We start from the raw sequence: 20,625 nt of genomic DNA on the forward strand, positions 1-20,625 counted from the left end.
TTAACTTCACAGTTAATTAGTTCTTCTAAGTTGTAGTTAATCTTCCACCATCTACCGTACAGAATATTGTGAACAGATTCAGGAAAGCTGGAGAATTCTCAGTCCTTCTGTTTAGGGCAAGAAAAGTCTTTGGAAGGCAGGTGTAGCCTAGTGGTTAAGGTACTGGACTAGTAATCGAAAGGGCGCTGGTTCAAGCCCCACCACTGCCAGGTTGCCACTGTTGGGCCCTTGAGCAAGGCCCTTAACCCTCAATTGCTTAGACTGTATACTGACAAAGTACTGTAAGTCGCTTTGGATAAAAGTGCCCGCTAAATGCCGGATATGTAAAATGTAAAAATCTGGTTTCACCCTAAAAAAGGGTGCCAACACATTGCCGCCTCGGAAATATCCAATCGTGTCTGTGTAGACGCCCGGCTGGCCGACAGCACCACTGAGATATGAACTCATAACAGACAGCTGAGTTTTTTTCCCCTAAATTTGTGACCTTCCTTTTCTCAAATGGTTGATTTTAGATGTGAAAATTAGGCTTTTAGGGTTAAATGTGGATTAAAATTACAGTCACGTGTTCAGTCGGGAAGTTCAAAGATTTCAAGAGTGATTTTTCACTCTTGTAGGTGGTTTGGAATCCAGTTCAGAGCAGATCTCCAGACATGCTGCTACTGTAGGTCTGACTGGTAGGATTTAGCGTTCTACGTAGCTTTGATGTCTTTCTGTGTTCAACGTTTCTTAACGGCAGGAACAGACATCGTGGTTCATCATGTTTGCACGTCTCTTATGGAACGTCATACCATGATCAGACCCTCTGCCCTCACGGAGAACACAATCCACTGTGGAATGTTCATGTTTGTAAAAGCTAACTGTGCCGTTCACCTCCTCCTCACTACTGACCGTGGGCGCGCCGGGACATTCCAGTTCAGCCGAGCTCATCTAGAGTCGCTAGAGTGACGGTATCTGAAAATCCGAGCGCAAAATCAGACCTGTTTAACAATAAGGACGTTTTACTCACCTTGGTTATAGATCTGATGAGCTGCTTGGATCCTCTGTGCAAAATCTTTAGTCTATAAAAACAAATATATAAAAGAAATCCATAAACAAACACAGTAATTTGTAAGTTATACAACCACTAGATCACTTTTTGTAATATTACTTGCACTTTACACTTTCTATTGTGTGATATCAGTCCTTCAAGTCATGCATTTTCCTCCCAATTTTCAATTCCCTCTTTTCACCTGCACCAGACGGGTTCACGTGGAGATCCGTATCGAGCACAGAGAGTCACGCACTGATCCCCACGATCCCCCGTCTCACTGAGCAGCCAGCAGAGCCGCCCTTCGGTCAATAGAGCCGGCCTGCTAGTGGCAGAGCTGGGATTCGGACTTGAGCGCGTCCGGTCTGTGCTATCGACCCACCAGACGTCTACACAGCCGTGATTGGTAGGGATGTAACGATGCACCACAAGACAGTTAATAACCGATTCAAATCGATTTGACATGTAAAACGAATCGATATTCACTGTAAACAGCAGAGGGCGCTGGCGCTATACACCTCGCCTGGTTGACATCACTGGCGCTATACGCCTGGTTGCCAAATTCGGGGTTTTTCAGCCAAATTGGGCTTAATTCAAAATTGTTTTGAATAGTTTGTACCTACCTCAGAAATAAAAGAGAATTTATTATTTAGATAAATAAAAGATCATCACAAATACAGGATTTAATTTTCTTTTTTAAGGGAAATAATAAAAGATAACTTTGTCATAATTTGTCTTCAATTTCAGTTATAAAAATCGCGAAAAAATCGTATCATGAACACAGTATCGTTACATCTCTAGTGATTGGCCATGTCTGTAGGTGGCCAAAGCCCTGTAACGAACTGAACAGTGGTGGTGTGTAAGAGTGTCTTACCTTGTTTTTGTTGTTGCTGCACTCTGGTAGAAACGTTTTACAGGTTTTGTGGACGTTCACGGCACAGTCTGCGAAGATAAAGAGGAAACAAAGCAACAGGAACAACGTGCTGTTAATGCCTGCCTTAAAAAAAACAGCCTCATCAGACAAGCCACAAGCAGTTAAAATACAACACGACGGTCATTTCATATCCAATAACCCGACCGTAGTTCACCTCTAATGCTGCAGACCTCCACTCCTGACCGACTAACACACGCCCCCTCTGACACGTGCAATACCAACCGCTTTTCTTCACCTGCACCAGGCGGGTTTATACGGAGATCCGTATTGCGCACAGAGCGTCATGCACGGATCTCCATTCTCCACAGTCTCTGTGCAGTGCCATCGATCAGCCAGTAGAGGTCGTAGTTGCAGCAGTTATGAGGAATCCCCTCCAACAAGCCAATCATTATCCCTATGGGCACCCGGACTGCCGGTAGCAGAGCTGAGATTCGAACTTGCAACCACCGGTCAACTAAGGTAAACAAGTGCTGTGTTAAGTCAGCGTCTGCTTTAGGCAGCTTAAGCGCCACATGGTTTCATTCATTAGCACTACACAGAAGAGAACTCAAGCTCTCAAGTTCGAATCTTAGACGTGCTATCGATCTGGCCGGGCGTCTAACAGGCACAATTAGCCGTGCCTGAGGGAGGTAAGGAGAGTTCACTAAACATCAGTGTGGCTACAAGTTTTCATTTCTGATTCCACCCGTTCATTGGGTCTCCAGTTAACACCTGGTTAGTTGGAGCAGGTGAAATTTTGACAGGTTGGTATGAAAACCTACCACCACTTAACCTTTTGAGAAGACTAGACACCCCAGCAGACACCCCAGTTCTGAACCCAAGGTGATGAAGTTCGTAAGATCTTAGTTGATGTAGATCTTTGACCATTTGACCATAATGTTTGGACGTAAAACCATTCAGCGACAGAAAAACAACACTTAGACATCATTAAAATACCAAGTGTCCTTTAGACGTGTATGTAAACTGTTTCCCTGCTGTACCACCTTTAAAATAGGCCTAAATAAACCTAAAAATAAATGGTTTAATTATTTAATCCGATGCAACTTTCACTCAATAGTATCATACCGTAAAATCGCGATATTTTGACAAGAGAATCGAACCGTGAAATACTCCAACAGCTTTTTATACAAACTCGTTTTGCATCCGTGTTTACAGCTCTTTGTAGCAAATAAAGAAATAAAAATTAAATACAACATCGTACTGTTCAAGTTTTATGACTTATTAATCATACCGAACGACACTGAGACCATCATTTATTCACAATGTTTATAAATAAGTTAGCAGTTAGCATTCGTCCCTCGATAGCTCATCCTAAAGTTAAATGTTTAGGAGCAACCGAGAACTGTTATACAGATCTAAACGGTTAAAGAGAATTCAAACAAAATGAAAACTATTAAAACAGCAAGAAATAAGACACGTGAAATAACATTAAATTTAAAAAAACACCCCGAAATACGGGCTAGCATGCTAACGCTAAAGCTAACAGGGCTACAGTTAATAATAATGAAGCTCAACAGGTGAGTGCAGTGATAACTGCAAAACAATCAACCGAAAATAAAATAACAGAACCGTTCAGTGGGAACATCTTTAAACTAGTAAATTACACCTGTTTTACTTTTTAAATTTACATTTAAACAAATAAACATGCAAAAGACTTTAAACTAATGAGGCCGAAATACAACAGAAAGGCAAACATTTAACGACAGAGGGATTAAACTCACCTGTAACCTGAGGACCACACCTGAAAATCACACTCACCCCCGAATCCGAATAAATAAATTATAAAATGATCTCTGGATTTTATGGGAACATTATAATAAATCAGTATGACAAGCAAACGGCAGCTTGAACCGCACAAGCGCCACTAATCTGGTGCTGTTTCACTGCTCCCCTGGCTGTATCCCAATTCTGTCCTTGATCACTACAATCCCGCACTACGGTAACCGTAATTACGTTGTTCCTGCTCCTTATTTAAGTGCACTTGATATAAAAACATGGTTATTTGCAACTCGGCCGCTGCCCACTACCTCTTTGATGGATTGTTGGAACAAATGCCAAAACTACCAGATTTTATCAATCACTGCTGGTTGTAGACTATTAAAATAAAATAAAACAATAAAATAAGTATAAAGGGATATTTTTATAGAGGTACACTGATCATTGTCTGGTGTCAACCCTGACAAAGCCACAACTCATCAAAAAGTCACATATTCGCTCACTTAGTCATAAATACTCATCAGACGAGAAGCCAATCCACCTGCTGCGTGTTTTTGGCAGAGAGAGAGAGAGAGGTAAACCGGAGTAACCGAAAAAAAACAACGCACACAAGGGGAGAACATGTCAAACACCTCACAGCCACTGACAACAAAATCGAGGATTCAGAATCCATGCCACCCTACCAGTCTACATGTTCACTGTCATCTACATATGTTTGATATTGTACAACATATTGAGCTTCATTTATTAATTCATCCTCACACTCATCTTCAAATGCTTCACCCTGGTCAGGGTGTGGTGCACTGGGAGCTGGGAGCAGTCCATGCCCTCATTCACACCCGGCCCTGCACTGAATCCTCGTAGTAGTAGAGGAAAATGTACAGACGTGTAATTCATGATCATGTTCAGTGTGTCTCGTTATGGTAAAGCTGTAGGTTTCCTCTTTTGGCTCGACTGCATGGTGACATATATCAGCTGGATGTGTTTGGTAAGCAAATCCAGAGCAAACGATCGTCTATCATGTTCTGCAGACACCAGCTGATGTTCTTCACCAAACAGTTGGTGTTCCTCAGCGATCATGGCTTTTGTCAGATGCTCTGATGCTGCGTAAACATGGAAAGCTCCTCAGATGTGCTGAACCAACAAACACACAGTTCATCACTTTGTCTGAGAGGATCCAGACTGGTTCTGCATCGCTGTGTACTGGTAACGTACCAGTAGTACACACAGTTCCTCATGAGTGGATGTACTGCTTGTTTTTTACTTCTTTTTTCCCTAAATTACTCGTTTTAATTCCTTTGCAGCTTGCACCACCCCCACGTTTGCCAGAAAAGGTTAGACTAGCACCAGCACCTTCCTTTCTCTTTGCCAACACCTTGACCACACAGCAGGGGTCACTGTTGTAGAGGCAGTTTGGAGAAACACTAGATGACCCTGCTTCCTTTAGACACAGCCACTCAGGCAGAAGTTTGGCAGAAGGTTGCTGGTTCAAGCCCCACCACAACCAAACTCATAAATGTCTGGATTGAATTTAGTCAATATATTAAGTAGCTTTGAATAAATGTAGTGTGAATAAATGTGTCTGTTGAATTCCCGGCCAGGCTGGTAGCACTTCTGAGACTCTTTGAGACTGCTGAACCGCCTGAGTGCCCACGTTTAAGACTGGAACCTCATTTAGTTAATGTCTCCAACATGTTACTTTCATGTATTTATTCATTGTTAACCCCAAGAGGTTGTTATGATGGGTCTGGAAGCAAACATTCACTAAATTACCCCACCAAGAGGCGATAAAGAGCCACTAATCAACCTGATGTATGATTTAGGGATGTGGAAGCCAATCTGCCCAGGGAAAACCCATGTGGATATGTGATAGAGAGGACCAAGATCTCTAGGACCCATGTTTCTGTACAGTACCCCCTCTACCAGCTGTGCCAACGTGCCACTGTATAATTAAAAGTTTTGCATTCAATATAAAGGACTTTTATTTGTTCATTGTCTGTTGTGCCAAGGTCAGAAAAATAGGAAACACCCTGAACAGGTTGCCAGGCCATCACAGGGCAAACACACACACTCTGCTCAATTAACCTGGCTTCATGTCTTTCCGGAGCACCCGGAGGACACTCTTCTTGCTGTGAGGCAACTGCACTACCCATTGAACTACCATGCCAGCAATAGGAAGCACAACTTCTTCATATTCATGAATCTGCTGCTTCATAAATTACAGTCGAGGGCGGCACGGTGGCTCGGTGGGTAGCACTGTCACCTCACAGCAAGAAGGTTCCGGGTCCTTTCTGTATGGAGTTTGCATGTTCTCCCCGTGTCTGCAGGGTTTCCTCCTGGTGCTCCGGTTTCCTACTACAGTACAAAAACATGCAAGTGAGGTGAATCAGAGATACAAAATTGTCCATGACTGTGTTTGATATTACACTTGAACTGATGAATCTTGTGTAAGCAGTAACTACCGTTAAATAAACAAGACCTAAAATAATAAATAATGAACAAGACCAAAAAGTGCTTCTCATCAGTCGAGTAAAACACAGACGTGATATTTAAAGTCGACGGTTTGAGATAACAAGACGCTCGTTTCCTCTTTCCTTTAAACAACAGCAGTGATGAATAAGTAAGCAGAAACAGCTCAGCCCTACTGCAGAAGTTTCACCATACAGAGGAAGTAAAAGCCACAGAATGAACTCACACTTTCCCTAAAAACATGCCGTGTAACTTCCACGTTACCGACATGTGACTCGAACGCTTCACGTCTGCGTCCTGCACAAGGCTGAACCAAGCTACACACACACACACACACACACACACACACACACACACACAGCTAAATATGCATTTATATAAATAAAAACTCATTCATTCATTCTTTGTCTGTTTTGCCACTAAATTTACCTGGTCAGGGTCACTGTGGGCCTGATTTGTTGGGCGTAAGGGCAGGAAACACCCCGGACAGGTCACCAGTCCATCACAAGACACACACACTTAGTACAATTTCTACTAGCTTCCGGCTGGGCTGGGCGGCTACATGAACAATCACTGGCTGTAGTTCATACAGGGTGGGATGAGCCGGATTTCTTATAACTGATGCAGCTTTGACCTCTGCTGGCTGATTGATGGTGCCTGCGCAAAGTCGAGGAATAATGCGTTGATCAGGGTGTGGCTCTCCGTACACAAAGCTGATCCGCATATGAACTCGCTTCGTGCAGGTGAAAAGATGCAGTCGGTACTGCACACGTGTCAGAGGGGGCGCTCCTCAGTCAGCAGAGGAGGGTTGTATCGGTACAGAGGAAGCGTAATGCAATCAGGGTAATTGGATACGACTTGAAAAGGGAGAACATTGGGGAAAAAATGGACCTAACTGCATGTTTTTGGACTTGTAGGAAACCGGAGCACCCGCAGGAAATCCACACAGACACAGGGAGAACATGCATACTCCACACAGAAAGGAATCAAACCCAGAACCTTCTTGCTGTAAACCTAAAAAGCTCTTTAATGTCAAGACCTCCTAATTCCTATCAGTGATTACTGCCCACTATAGCCGGTGACTTCTCTGTGTCCGTATAAATAAGGCTAGTTTGAGTTTGAGTGTGTGTGTTTCACCCAATGAATCAGACCCACTGCGACCCTGACCAGGATAAATCTCCAGGAAGAGCTAAGAAGACCAACCATGCTGTGTGTGTGCGATTTAGCTGAGTTGTAGTCTAGAGGTTAAGGTACTGGACTAGTAATCAAAAGGTTGCTGGTTCAAGCCCTGTCACTGCTAGGTTGCCACTGTTGGGCCCTTGAGCAAGGCTCTTAACCCTTAATTGCTTAGACTGCATCTACCAAATGCAGCAAATGTAAACATGCACATTTTTGCACCAATTTACCCTCCGTTTAGAATTAGAATCCAGAAACTCATTAAATGTGGATAAATGATGAATAATCTCCTCTAACGAGGTCTTAGCAGGCAGACGGAGGGATTTTACACACACTGGGACTCCTGCTGTTTGCAGCATTATGAGCACGATGAGAGAAATAAACCAGGTCAGCAGGTTCAGAGTAAACAGGTTAGTAGTGACAATAGTTGTGGTCGGTGCTGTGGAGTGTGCCAGGTAGCAGGTGTGTGTTTATGACGTGCGTACTGGGGCAGCGGGTACGCACGCAAGCAAGAGTGTGTGTGAAGCGTGCATGCAGGTGAGTCCATAATGCAGTTGTGTGTGTTTGGAGTGTGTGCATTGTAAGCTGGTATTCATGCAGATAGGAGTGTGTGTCCACGTATGTATGCTGGTGCAGCATGCAGGTTTGTGTGTGTGTGTATATGCAGCGTATTGATTGGCTTCATGGATGCTTGCAGGCAGGTTTGTGTGAATGTGGTGTTTGCTGCAGCAGCAGGTATGAAGATACATATAAAGGGTGTTTGTGTGTGCAGTGTGTATGCATTGACTGCAAGTATGCCTGCAGACAAGTCTGGATTTGTGTGTGGCAGGGGTGCATGCAGGCAGAATTGCATGGAGTGTATGCATTGGCTGCAAAGATACATGCAGGCAGAGTCACGTGTACAGGGAGTATGCATTGGCTGTAGGGATGCATGGAAGCAGAACTGCATGTATGGAGTGTATGCATTGGCTCCAGGGATGCGTGCAGGCAAAAGTGTGTGTGCAGGGTGTATGCATTGGCTGCAGGGAGCCATGCAGGTAAATCAGGGTTTGTGTGTGAAGCTGATGCAGTCGCTGCAGGGATGCATGCAGGCAGAATTATGTGTATGCACTTTGGTTGCAGGTATGCATGCAAGTGCTGTGTGAGGTGTATGCAGGCATTTGTGTGTGGAGCTTCTCCTTCTGCTGCAGGGATGCATGCTGGCAAAAGTGTGTGTGCAGGGTGTATGCATTGGCTGCAGGTATGCATGCAGGCAAATGTGTGTAGAGTGTATGCATTGACTGCAGGGATGCAGACACAATCACATGTATAGAGAGTATGCTTTAGCTGCAGGAATGCATGCAGGCAGAATTGCGTGTATGGAGCATATGCATTGGCTGCAGGGATGCGTGCAGGCAGAATCACCTATACAGGGAGTATGCTTCAGCTGCAGGGATGCATGCAGGCATAATCCCGTGTATGGAGCGTATGCATTGGCTGCAGGGATGCATGCAGGCAGAACTGCGTGTATGAAAAGTATGCTTCGGCTGCAGGTATGCGTGCAGGTATGCATGCCAGCGCCGCGTGAAGTGTGCTCTGTGGACGCAGGCATGTGGGCGAGTGTGTGTTACTGCAGTACTCACTGACACACTGCAGGCCATGCTTCCTCTGCAAGCTCTTACTGCACAGTGAGCACGTGGCTCTGCTGGAAAACGAGCCACGGACGAGCTGGTGCCCGTTACATCTGCTGCTGACCATACGAGTGCCACCCTTCAGCTCTCTCTCATGCTCTCTCTCCTTCTCTCTCTCTTTCTCTCGCTCTCTCTCACGGTTCTTACCCTGAAACACAGAAAAAAACAATTAAAAATCACTTTCTGTCTGTTATTGCAGTAATTATTTATTTATTTATGTGTTACAGCCACAACAACTACTAAGAGTGTAATAAATCAGTTATATAAAGGAAATGATGCTTCCAACTGTGCAGCAACAGTTTAGGGAAGGACCTTCCCTGTTCCAGAATGAGCAAGCTCTATAAAGACTTGAAGAAAAGCTCCAGTGCTCTGACCTCAGCACCACTAATCAGCTCTGGGATGAACCGGAACATCAACTGAGACTCTTTAGGCCACAGCGGATAATCCATCTGCATATTTAATTTGGCACAGTTTGTATGCCAGAAGCTGTTCCTGATGCAACGCTCCTATTCATCTTGGTTTGTGACCTGCACTAAGAGTGCACTGATGCGCATCTCTCCCGATAACTAGGTCCAAGTGACGCCATGCACATTCTGGGATCCCAGCCTGGGATTCGAACCCCCAGAATTTAAGCACTGCTGTTTCCAGCAGCCTGGCTTTTGACTAAATGGGTACAAATTCTCACAGACATACTTCAAAGTCTTGTGAGAAGCTTTCTCATAAGAGCTGCTGTTGTTCTAGCTGTGAGAATATATGAGTATATACTCGTCAATCACATCATCTGGCTATACAGCGGTAAAAACACGCTAGCACACCAGACCTGATATCTCGAACTTGTCGGTTCGAATCTCGGCTCTGCTACCGGCAGGCTGGGCGCCCATACAAACAATGATTGGCTTGTTGGTAGGAGGGTGCCGGAGGGGATTCCTCACAACTGCTGCAGTTACGACCTCTGCTGGTTGATCAAGGTGCTGCACAGAGACGGGGGATAACAGAGATCGGTGCGTGACTCTCCGTGCGCGATACGGATCTCCGTATAAACCCGCCACGTGCAGGTGAAAAGAAGCGGTCGGTACTGTCGCAGGGGGCGTGCCTCAGTCAGAGTGGAAGTCAGCAACAGTAGAGAACGTGAAATGCAATCGGGTAATTAGATATGACCAGATTGGGAGGCAATTTGGGGGGAAATAAAGCACAAAATTAAATCAAACTTAAATAAAGGTGTGAGTTTTCACATAAAATAACCAACATCATCAGAAACTGTGGTGAATGTTAGTTTTAGTTTCACTCTTGGGCTGAAAACAGGAAGTCGCAGCAGAAATTGCGGCAGTGTTTTGTGGAAATTAGTTTCATTCTGCATTTACGGTCAGTGATTCTGTCGTTCCCTTAACGGTCAGCAATGAGGTGTGATTATTAAACTGTCCAGAAGAGGGGTGGGGGAAGAGATCACTTTAGGATGATTTTAGGATGGAGATTTTAGGGTGTCGTTTGTTATGTGCTTCCAATTTAGTCATTTCAGTTCCCTGTTACAATCACTTCGCTGCCTGCACCACCCCCACGCTGGCCGAGGAGGGTCGCAGACTAGCATCCGCCCATACTGAGAAGTGTGAGAGTCAGAGGTTGATTCTTACAGGGGTATGGAGGACCACGCTATGCCCTATGTGTTTCTCCACCGCTCGTGCAGCTCCTTGACCAGACAGCAGGAGTCGCTGTTGCAGCATCGACTGCATTTTTAAAAGAGCAGACCAGGTGAACATCAAGCTAACCTCACCTTGTCTTTGTTGAACGATCCGGTCATCCGGTTCCTCAAGGAACTCAGAGTGCGCTTCACCTTCGTCCCCTTCTCAGTCCGCTCCACCCGGTCCTCCTCCTCATCTTCATTTCTAAAGTTCACCAACATCACAATAGCAGCCAAATTTTGCAAAACAGGTTCTCTGGATTGTTTTTTAATGGTTAAGAATTTAGGAAAGATGAATTAGGACTCACTCGTTGGAGAGGAACTCGTACCAGGTGACGTTCCCCAAATCCTTCCTTCCTGCATTTGAGCCTCGTCGTTTACTCCTGTGAACGAGACGGGCTGTTACACACGTTTCAGATTCTATTCAATCTAGTCATATCCAATTCCCCAGCTATATCTCCTCCACTGCAGTGGATTCGACTCCAACCAGAGGGCTGTAACTAACAAACACCCCTTCCATCACGTGTGCAGCTGTGAACCGCTTCTTTTCACCTGCACGAGGCGGCTTCACACAGGAATCAGTATCACAGACGGAGAGTCACGCTCTCCTCTCCATTATTCACCGCCTCAGCGCAGCGCCTCGACCAGTCAGCAGAGGCCGCCATTAATCACAGCAGTAATTACCGCTGCACCGCCCTCGTTTTTTAGATTTTACTCAAACAAAGAAACTAACGGTGTGTAAAGCAGCAGGACATCATCACCAGCAGAACGGCATAAAGGTGACAGTAGAAGTGATGTTAGAAACTCTCATTCCAGTGCTCACATTCCTTTTCTAAACATCAGTGAGGTGATAAATAACATGCAGTGCAAAAAAGTGAAGCATCGAACCTTCAAATCACAGTGAAGAAACAGTTCAGCCAACAAATTAAATACACCAAACGTTCCATCTACTCAAAATCTATAAATTAATCAATGATTCAACACCTTAGTGGAACCCTTTTTCACCCATGCACTCTGCACAGGCGCCTTTCTTTCTGCTAATCAGGGTCCTTACACAGCGTATGAAGACCCCACCCACATAGTCCGGTCATCCCACCCACATAGTCCGGTCATCCCGCCCCAGCAGAAACGTGTCTGCTGCAGGCACTGCCAATTATGGCCGCTAGATGGCGCCCAGCTGACCGGTGTCTGATGTTAATTAATGAAATAATCAATTAATCAACACTTATCTGATATTAATTAATTAAAAAAATAAATAATAAATTAATTAACACTTGTATTATTTTAAATTAATTAAATAATCAAGCAATCAACACTTATCTGATAGTAATTATTAAATAACCTATTAATCAACACGTGTCTAATATCAGTTAATTAAATAAATAATCAAATAATCAACACTTGACTAATATTAATTAATTAAATAAACAAATAATAAATTCATAACTCCTGTCTGTTATTAATTAATGAAATAATCAATGAATCAACACGTGTCTGATATTAATTAATTGATTAATTAATAATCAATTAATCAACACTTATCTGATAGTAATTATTTAAATAACCTACTAATCAACACGTGTCTAATATTAATTAATTAATGAAATAATCAAATAATCAACACTTATCTGATAGTAATTAATCAATGAAATAAATAAATACATAATCAATTAATCAACACGTCTAATAGTAATTAAATAAATAATACATTATTCAACACGTGTCTGATATCAATTAATTAATTAATTAAATAATGAATCAACACTTATCTGATAGTAATTATTTAAATAACCTATTATTCAACACGTGTCTAATATCAATTAATTAAATAAATAATCAAATAATCAACACTTCTCTGATATGAATTAATTGAATAAATAAATAATAAATGAACACCTGTCTGTTATTATTTAAATAATCAATAAATCAACACGTTTGATATTAATTAATTGATTAATTATTAATCAATCAACAATTATCTCATAGTAATTATTTAAATAACCTACTAATCAACATGTGTCTAATATCGATCAATTAATTAAATAACAAATGAATCAACACAATCCTGAAGATTTAATGATTTAGTAAATTTGCACAATGCTAAGCTGTTTGCTATTAGCTTTCAGTAATTCTTAGCACCATTAGCTCGTTAGCTAAATTTTTAGCTACATTAGCATTGTAGCTCCAGTGGTGTGGATTTAATTTGAGCTGAACTGTAAGCGTGTGTTTCTTTTATGTTATCCAGACCTGTTGGCTGGTGGCCACTGCGGTGTGTTCTCTAAAGCTCTTCCAGCCCAGAGGACGGTCACGTGTGTGTGTGTGTGTGTGTGTGTGCAGGTTCTTGTCACTGTGTTTACTTACCAGTGATAAAGCTTAAGCTCACTCAGAACTTTCTGTACCATCAGCCTGAGACAAACAAGACACACACAAACTGAGTGTGTGTGTGTGTGTGTATGTGTGTGTGTGTGTGAGTGTGTGTGTGTGTGTGAAACCATGACACAGAACACACGACCACAGCGTGTTCTATTTTTTATTCCGACGAAGTCTCTGATTCAGTAACAGAGAAGGAAACAAGTGTTCAGCCTCTCATTGTTATTGATTTGAATTTCAGAGCGCATATCCGCTTCCCATTTACACACAGAATACACAATATGGACAAAAGTATTGGGACGGCTTTTCTACTGATTGAATTCATGTGTATCAGCCACGACAGTGTAACCCAGGTGTATTAAATCAATCATATAAAGGAGATGATACACCTCCAACTGTGCAGCAGCAGTTTAGGGAAGGCCCTTTCCTGTTCCAGCATGACCTCAGCCTCACTCAACAGCTCTGGGATGAACTGGAACACCAGTATGACCATAATGTCATCTTTTCACTGCATGGGCACAAATTCCCACAGACATTCTCAGAACAGTGTCTGTTGTTCTAGCTAAAGATCACTCTGTTTTAATACTGTGTGTTTAAAATGGGGCGTTCAACAAGCTCATGGCCAGGTGTCCACATACTTTTGGCCATGTAGTGTAATTTGAACCTAAATATTAAAATGATATATATTTAATAAAACTGGATGATTGATTGTAATGTTGAATGTGTTGAACTTACACGTGTGATCGACCTTCTGCTGAACACAGAGCTTCATCTGAATCATGTTCCTCTGAAACAGAAACACAGAAAAGAGGTAATAATATAATATAATAATAATAGCAATAATAATAATAATAATAGCAATAATAATAATAATAATATAATATAATATAATATAATATAATATAATATAATATAATATAATTAATATAATATAATATAATATAATATAATATAATATAATATAATATAATATAATATAATATAATATAATAATAATTATAATAGCAATAATAATAATAATAATAATAGCAATAATAATAATAATAATAATAATAGCAATAATAATAATAATAATAGCAATAATAATAATAATAATAAAATAATAATAATAATATAATAACAATAACAACAACAACAATAATAATAATATGAATAATATTAATAATAATGACAATAATAATAATAATAATATAATAATAATAATAATAATAATTATTATTATTATAATATAATATAATAATAACAAGGACAATAATAATAATAATAGCAATAGTAATAATAATAAGAAAATAATAAGAAAAATGACAATAATCTACTACTACTAATAATAAATATTAAGAAAAATTGCAATAATAAAAAAAAAATTAAAATACACTAATAATAAAAATACTACTACTACTAATAATAATAATGAATAATAATAACAGCAATAATAATAATAAAATAATAAGAAAAATAATAATAATAATAACACTAATGATAACAATAATAATAATAATAATAATAATAATAGTAATAATAACAACAATAATAATATTAATAAGAATAACTATAATAATAATAATAATAATAATAATAACCATAATAATAATAATAGCATTTTGTATTTTAAGTTTGGAACGTTGTTTGGTTGTTCTCACCTCCTGCAGCTTGTTTGGATGTTTCTAGAATCCGAGAGACTTTTTCAGCACGAGATTTTTCATCCAGCCTGTCCGGGGTCAGAGCCTGCAGAGATCAAATCAGAGTGGAGGTGATGATTAACAGTATATATGATATAGATAATATATAACTGATGATTGATATAGATGATATTATTACAGTTTTTCTCAATTGCTAAAACACTAAATCCCATTGGCTGAACAGAGTTCCCAGTTGCCTAAACTCATTTAGCTAATTGTTCAGTCTGTTGTCAATACATTAAACCATTTCACATGGTAAAACGCTATTTGCAGATCTCACTTACATTTTTCAGCAAAACTCTAAACACATTCTCATTCTCAAAACACATTCTGCACTCTAATGCACACGTCATCCATACTGCTAAACACAAGTGGCAACAATTAAATACAAATGAAGCGCACATGTCATTGATTAAACACAACCACTCAAAACTGATTTCACTTGTTTCAAATGGTGTGACACAACCAATATAAGCCAGTTCAGAGTGAGAATGAGAAAGTCTGAGAATGAATATAGGTGAGGAATCATGTCGGGGCTGGATACGGCACACAAGAGGCTTCTTCCCCCGTTGCCTCATGAGGGAAAATATTGCTTGTGATGTCGCCGAAGTGCTCTGGCCTGACCCAGCCCAAAGACAAGAAGCACACTGATCACCTGTTTAGTCCTTTGATTTGTGTCTCTGTGTATATATGTATTATATACTGTAGTACAGTGCATTGTAGGCTGTATACTGTACAATAAACAAATTGTATGACCCTGAACATTGTGCTTTCCATTTGTTTACAGTACTGACTGCTCAATAGATTTTGACTGGTTGCAGGTTCATATCAACAAAGAACAAGGATTGCAGTTGAGCTACTACGATAGAACATGTTTCCGTTCATCAAAAGACAAGGACGGAAAAATATGAAATTTGTTTTGAGATAAAAAATTTACTTCTCCCTAAGAACTATATGTTTTGAACAGTTTTCTATTTTTCGGTGTATTGTTTACTGACTGCTTGATAGTGTATATCGTTTTGATGGCTTTGTTTATTTGAGAGCAGTGTTTGGTTTTGAGCACAGGTGAATCTGTTTTGAGGCGAAGGTTTGATTTTGCAAGAGGAGTCAGAGCTTTTGTAAATGCAGCTTGAAGATGAGGTTTTGTGTTTAATGTTTTAAGAAAATGGAGCAAGGTTTCAGAAATTGTGTTTTAGCAGTTGAGAAATACTGTAATAGTACATATATGATTAATAGTATAGATTGTGTATTACTGATTATTAATAGTATAGAGTGTGTATTACTGATGATTATTAATAGTATATAGGATTAATAGTATAGATTGTGTATTACTGATGATTATTAATAGTATATAGGATTAATAGTATAGATTGTGTATTACTGATGACTCTATAAGTTCAGATGTCGTGAAGTTTTCCACCAGGCTGTGAAACTGATTCTGCTCGTCACGCTCCACGTCACTGTCTATACTCCTGGTGTCCAGACTCAACCTACACACACACACACACACACACACACACACACACACAGTAACACATTTACACTGTTATTTTTGCAGGATTTGGGCGTGGTCTCACTGCGCCGGGTGAAACGATGTGGTTCCTCTATTTTAGGAGCCTCTACAGTTCTCAGATCAGTAATCATGCAGAACGACGCGAGTTCAGCGTGAGACTCGGGATGGACGACTGGTGACACGAACGTGATGCTGGTCACTGGTTTATTTTTGTTCCAGCTCCACCAGTGACCTCCCACCAGCAGAAGAGTCCCTCAGTCCCGAAATCAATCTCAGGATGGTTTATACTCGTCAGCTCAGTAATAATCACAGGAACTTACGGCGTGTTATCAGATATTCAGACTGATTTACATTTACAACATTTACAGCAGCTTCCTGTTTAACTCTTCCTGCTGGTTCACTCTGTTATTCTAATAGCTGTCTGTCTGAGTCTGTCTGTCTCTCTGTCAGTCAGTCTGTCTCTCTGTCTGTCTCTCTCTGTCTCAGTCTGTCTGTCACTTTCTCTCACTATCTCTGTCTCTTTTTGTTTATCTGACTTTCTGTTTTTTAGTCTGTCTCTCAGTCTCTCTGTCTGAGTCTGTATGTCTGTCTTTCTGTCTCAATTTGTCTCAGTCTCTCTGTCTGTCTGCCTATTTCTCTCACTATATGTCTCCTTTTGTCTCTCTGTCTTTCAGTCTGTCTGTCTGGGTCTGTCTGTCTGTCTCTCTGTCTGTGTCTCTTTCTCTAACCTTCTCTGTCTCTGTCTATCTGCCTGTCTCTCAGGCTGTCTCTCTGTCTCAGTCTGTCTGTCTGTCTCTGCCTGTCTGCCTCTCTGTCTGTCTCTCTGTCTATCTGTCTCTCTGTCTGTGTCTGTCTCTTTTTCTTAGTATTTCTGTCTCAGTCTGTCTCAGTTTCTTGTCTGTTTCTGTCTCAGTATGCCCGTCTGTCTCTCTATCTGTCTCTCTGTCTCAGTCTGTCTGTCTCAGTATTTGTCTTTCTCTGTCTGTCTTTCTCTCTGTTCCAGTCTGTTTCAGTTTGTCTCTCTGTCTGTATTTGTCTAAAAGTGCCTGTCTCTGTATTTGCCCAACTGTCTGTCTATTAATTAATCCATCCATCATGCACCGATCAATCGATCCATCCATCCATCATCCATCCATCATCCATCATCCATCCATCATCCATCCATCATCCATCATCCATCCATCATCCATCCATCATCCATCCATCATCCATCATCCATCACCCATCATCCATCCATCATCCATCATCCATCCATCATCCATCCATCATCCATCCATCCATCATCCATCATCCATCCATCATCCATCACCCATCATCCATCCATCACCCATCATCCATCCATCATCCATCATCCATCCATCATCCATCCATCATCCATCATCCATCCATCATCCATCCATCATCCATCCATCCATCATCCATCATCCATCCATCATCCATCCATCATCCATCATCCATCCATCATCCATCCATCCATCATCCATCATCCATCATCCATCCATCATCCATCATCCATCCATCATCCATCCATCCATCATCCATCATCCATCATCCATCATCCATCCATCACCCATCACCCATCATCCATCATCCATCATCCATCCATCACCCATCATCCATCCATCATCCATCCATCCATCCATCATCCATCATCCATCCATCCATCATCCATCATCCATCCATCACCCATCATCCATCCATCATCCATCATCCATCCATCATCCATCCATCATCCATCATCCATCCATCATCCATCCATCCATCATCCATCCATCCATCCATCATCCATCATCCATCCATCATCCATCCATCATCCATCATCCATCCATCATCCATCCATCCATCACCCATCATCCATCCATCATCCATCCATCCATCATCCATCATCCATCCATCACCCATCATCCATCCATCATCCATCCATCCATCATCCATCATCCATCCATCATCCATCACCCATCATCCATCCATCATCCATCATCCATCATCTATCCATCATCCATTGTTTTTATATCTGATGTTAAAAACGTGTCTCAGCAGATCAGAACTGACGCAGCTCCTCTGATTAGGGCAGAAATGACAGATTATAGCATTTTATTATAGAATGTCTCGTACCTTCTGCCCAGGTCGAGCGGGAACAGCGGAGCGTCCCAGCTGTGTCTCCGTGAGGTGGACATGGACCTGACCAGAATGGGGAAACTGTCCATGTCTAACTCATCCACACTCATCTCCATCTCAGGATCACACAGCAGGTTCATGTCGGCGTGAGGTGGGCAGAGATTCCACCTGAATGTTCCACGCTCAGGTGCTGGGTGAGGGAGGAGACCAGGATCAGGCTGGACGTTCTCCTCAGGGTGGACGATCACAGACGGGAGGTGTTCAGAGGATTCAGTGTCGTCTGCACGTCTGTCCTGCAGGTCTCTGAAATACTCAGAGTCTCTGAGAGACTTCAGATCTGATAAATCTTCAACACTGTCGTCAGGTGATGAACCCTCGAAATTACTTTCCAACAAGCAGGAACTCTGAGAGGGCAAAACAAGAGAGAGAGAGAGAGAGAGAGAGCGAGAGAGAGAGAGAGAGAGAGAGAGAGAGAGAGAGGAGAGAGACGGCTTTAGTGTATAATATATAATATACAATACTTCATATTTAATACAGTAAAATACAAATCATCAAAATATTCTTACAGAATGAATCATGTAAATACAGAATAAATAATCTAACTATTTTATTATAGAGAATAAATAATCTAAATATTTTTACAGAATAAATAATTAAAATATTTTATTACAGAAAATAAATAATGTAAATATTTTTACAGCATATATAATATAAATATTTTTAGAAAATAAATTATCTAAATATTTTACAGAATAAATAATTTAACTATTTTACAGAATAAATAATCTAAATATTTTTATTATCTAAATATTTTTACAGAATAAATAATCTAAATATTTTACAAATGAAATAATCTAAATATTTTACAAAATAAATAATCTAAATATTTTACAAAAGAAATAAGCTAAATATTTTACAAAATAAATAATCTAAATATTTTACAAAAGAAATAAGCTAAATATTTTTCTTAGGAGATCATGAGTTTAAGCACATGAGGCCATATCCATGTCCAGAGGTCCCAGAGAGCGTAACTGTTCTGGCTGGTGATGGACACGTGTGGACAGTTAGTAAGATTTAGAAGTGTCCAAAAGTGTCAGACCAGTAGGAGGAGTGGACTAGCACTAGGAGATGTCACCTGTCCGTGAGATAAACTGTGAGTGAGTTCCTCACCTGATCCTCAGGTGTGCTGCTGCAGGAAACATCAGGAGGGTGTGAGGTTGAGGATTGTGTCCCCGAGGCTGGAACGCTCATGTGGGCGCATGGCTTCCCCTCCGACCCTGAAACAAGATGAGATGGGGACGAGCATCATGACCAAGGCCAAAACTATGTGGACACACAGCCATCATTTTCTTTTACATTTTATTGCAAAATTACAGGCAGCAATACTTAGTTCCCCACTCCCACTTACAGCAATAACAGTCTCAAGTCTTTTAGGGAAGCTTTGCACAAGATTTTGGAGTGTGTTGTGGGAATTTGCACCCAGTTAAAGAGGCCACACACTGTTCCGATTCATTCCAAAGTAGCGGGGTTACCTCGCACCCCCTGTGTCTGTCTATGTCTTCTCTCTTCCCCGATTGGGCCTTCCCCAACAGTTAGCAAGCGTGTCCACATACTTTTGGCCATGCATTGTATTTTTCATGTTCTCTCTTCATTAGGATCCGTATCTACATTTGATATCGTTTGATTTAATTAGAAATGGAAGCGCGGTGTTGAATTAAAGCAGGCGGTGTGTCAACATCATTTCCTGTATCAGCTCCGGCTTTAATAACTCCTGTTTGCTAACGGAAATTAGCGCTGGCGGCTTTAGCAACTAAGAGCTTTGAGCCCGGTGACCCTCGTTCATCAAAGCTGTGTTAAATACGTGCACATTACTGCCTGCGTATGGAGTGCAATTCACTCTCAACTACCTTAAAACAACCTTAATTCAACATAAAGAAGGAAACAATGACATGAAACGTTGTTGTTTTAGGACACAAAATAAAACGCAGAACAAGATAATAAGGGCACTCAGGTTGCACAGAGATAAATTACGCTAGCTCAGTAACGCTGGGATCCAGGGTTTGGTGCTATTGGTTGGTTGGGCGTCTACAAACACACAGACGTGATTAGGTGTGTACATATAGTGAAGGATGGCCGAGATCCCAGGATGGATTGGCGTTCCTTGTCCACACAGCTATTCATCCATTCATTCATCCATCTATCCACATCCATCCATCCATCATCCATCCATCCATCTGTCTGTCTGTTCATTCATCCATCCATCCATCCATCCATCTGT

General features: G+C 41.1%; 2 protein-coding genes across 2 annotated transcripts in view; both read right to left on the reverse strand.

Annotated features, from left to right (window-relative positions):
• The window catches only part of arhgef18b (rho/rac guanine nucleotide exchange factor (GEF) 18b), a 29,017-nt gene extending 27,103 nt beyond the window's left edge, over positions 1–1,914 (reverse strand). Inside the window, exons 1-2 of the mRNA XM_063012444.1 lie at positions 1,902–1,914; positions 1,007–1,058 (exon numbers count right to left, since the gene is read on the reverse strand). The gene's annotated coding sequence lies outside the window, so the exon portion shown is untranslated. The remainder of the gene's footprint in view (positions 1–1,006; positions 1,059–1,901) is intronic.
• Positions 914–19,598, reverse strand: LOC134331832 (uncharacterized). Its single transcript, XM_063013371.1, has 12 exons — positions 19,518–19,598; positions 18,345–18,751; positions 16,098–16,206; positions 14,678–14,762; positions 13,773–13,824; positions 10,976–11,050; positions 10,761–10,872; positions 8,877–9,140; positions 3,683–3,689; positions 1,902–1,969; positions 1,007–1,058; positions 914–951 (listed from the first exon to the last, which is right to left on the reverse strand). The coding sequence occupies exons 1-12, from the start codon at positions 19,596–19,598 to the stop codon at positions 914–916; spliced, it is 1,350 nt and encodes a 449-aa protein (XP_062869441.1).
• Between the last annotated feature and the right edge of the window lie 1,027 nt (positions 19,599–20,625).

Source organism: Trichomycterus rosablanca, chromosome 17 (assembly GCF_030014385.1).
Source record: "Trichomycterus rosablanca isolate fTriRos1 chromosome 17, fTriRos1.hap1, whole genome shotgun sequence".
In the NCBI taxonomy this organism is placed as follows: domain Eukaryota; kingdom Metazoa; phylum Chordata; class Actinopteri; order Siluriformes; family Trichomycteridae; genus Trichomycterus; species Trichomycterus rosablanca.

Bases quoted from the DNA above. Each gene is read 5' to 3' on its own strand.
- LOC134331832 (XM_063013371.1), bottom strand. From the start codon at position 19,598: ATGAGCGTTCCAGCCTCGGGGACACAATCCTCAACCTCACACCCTCCT. The intron at 9,141-10,760 runs GTGAGGTTAGCT...TCTGTGTTTCAG, and splicing joins GATCGTTCAACAAAGACAAG to GGTAAGAACCGTGAGAGAGA. The intron at 1,059-1,901 runs GTAAGACACTCT...TTGTTTTTATAG, and splicing joins GCAGCAACAACAAAAACAAG to ACTAAAGATTTTGCACAGAG.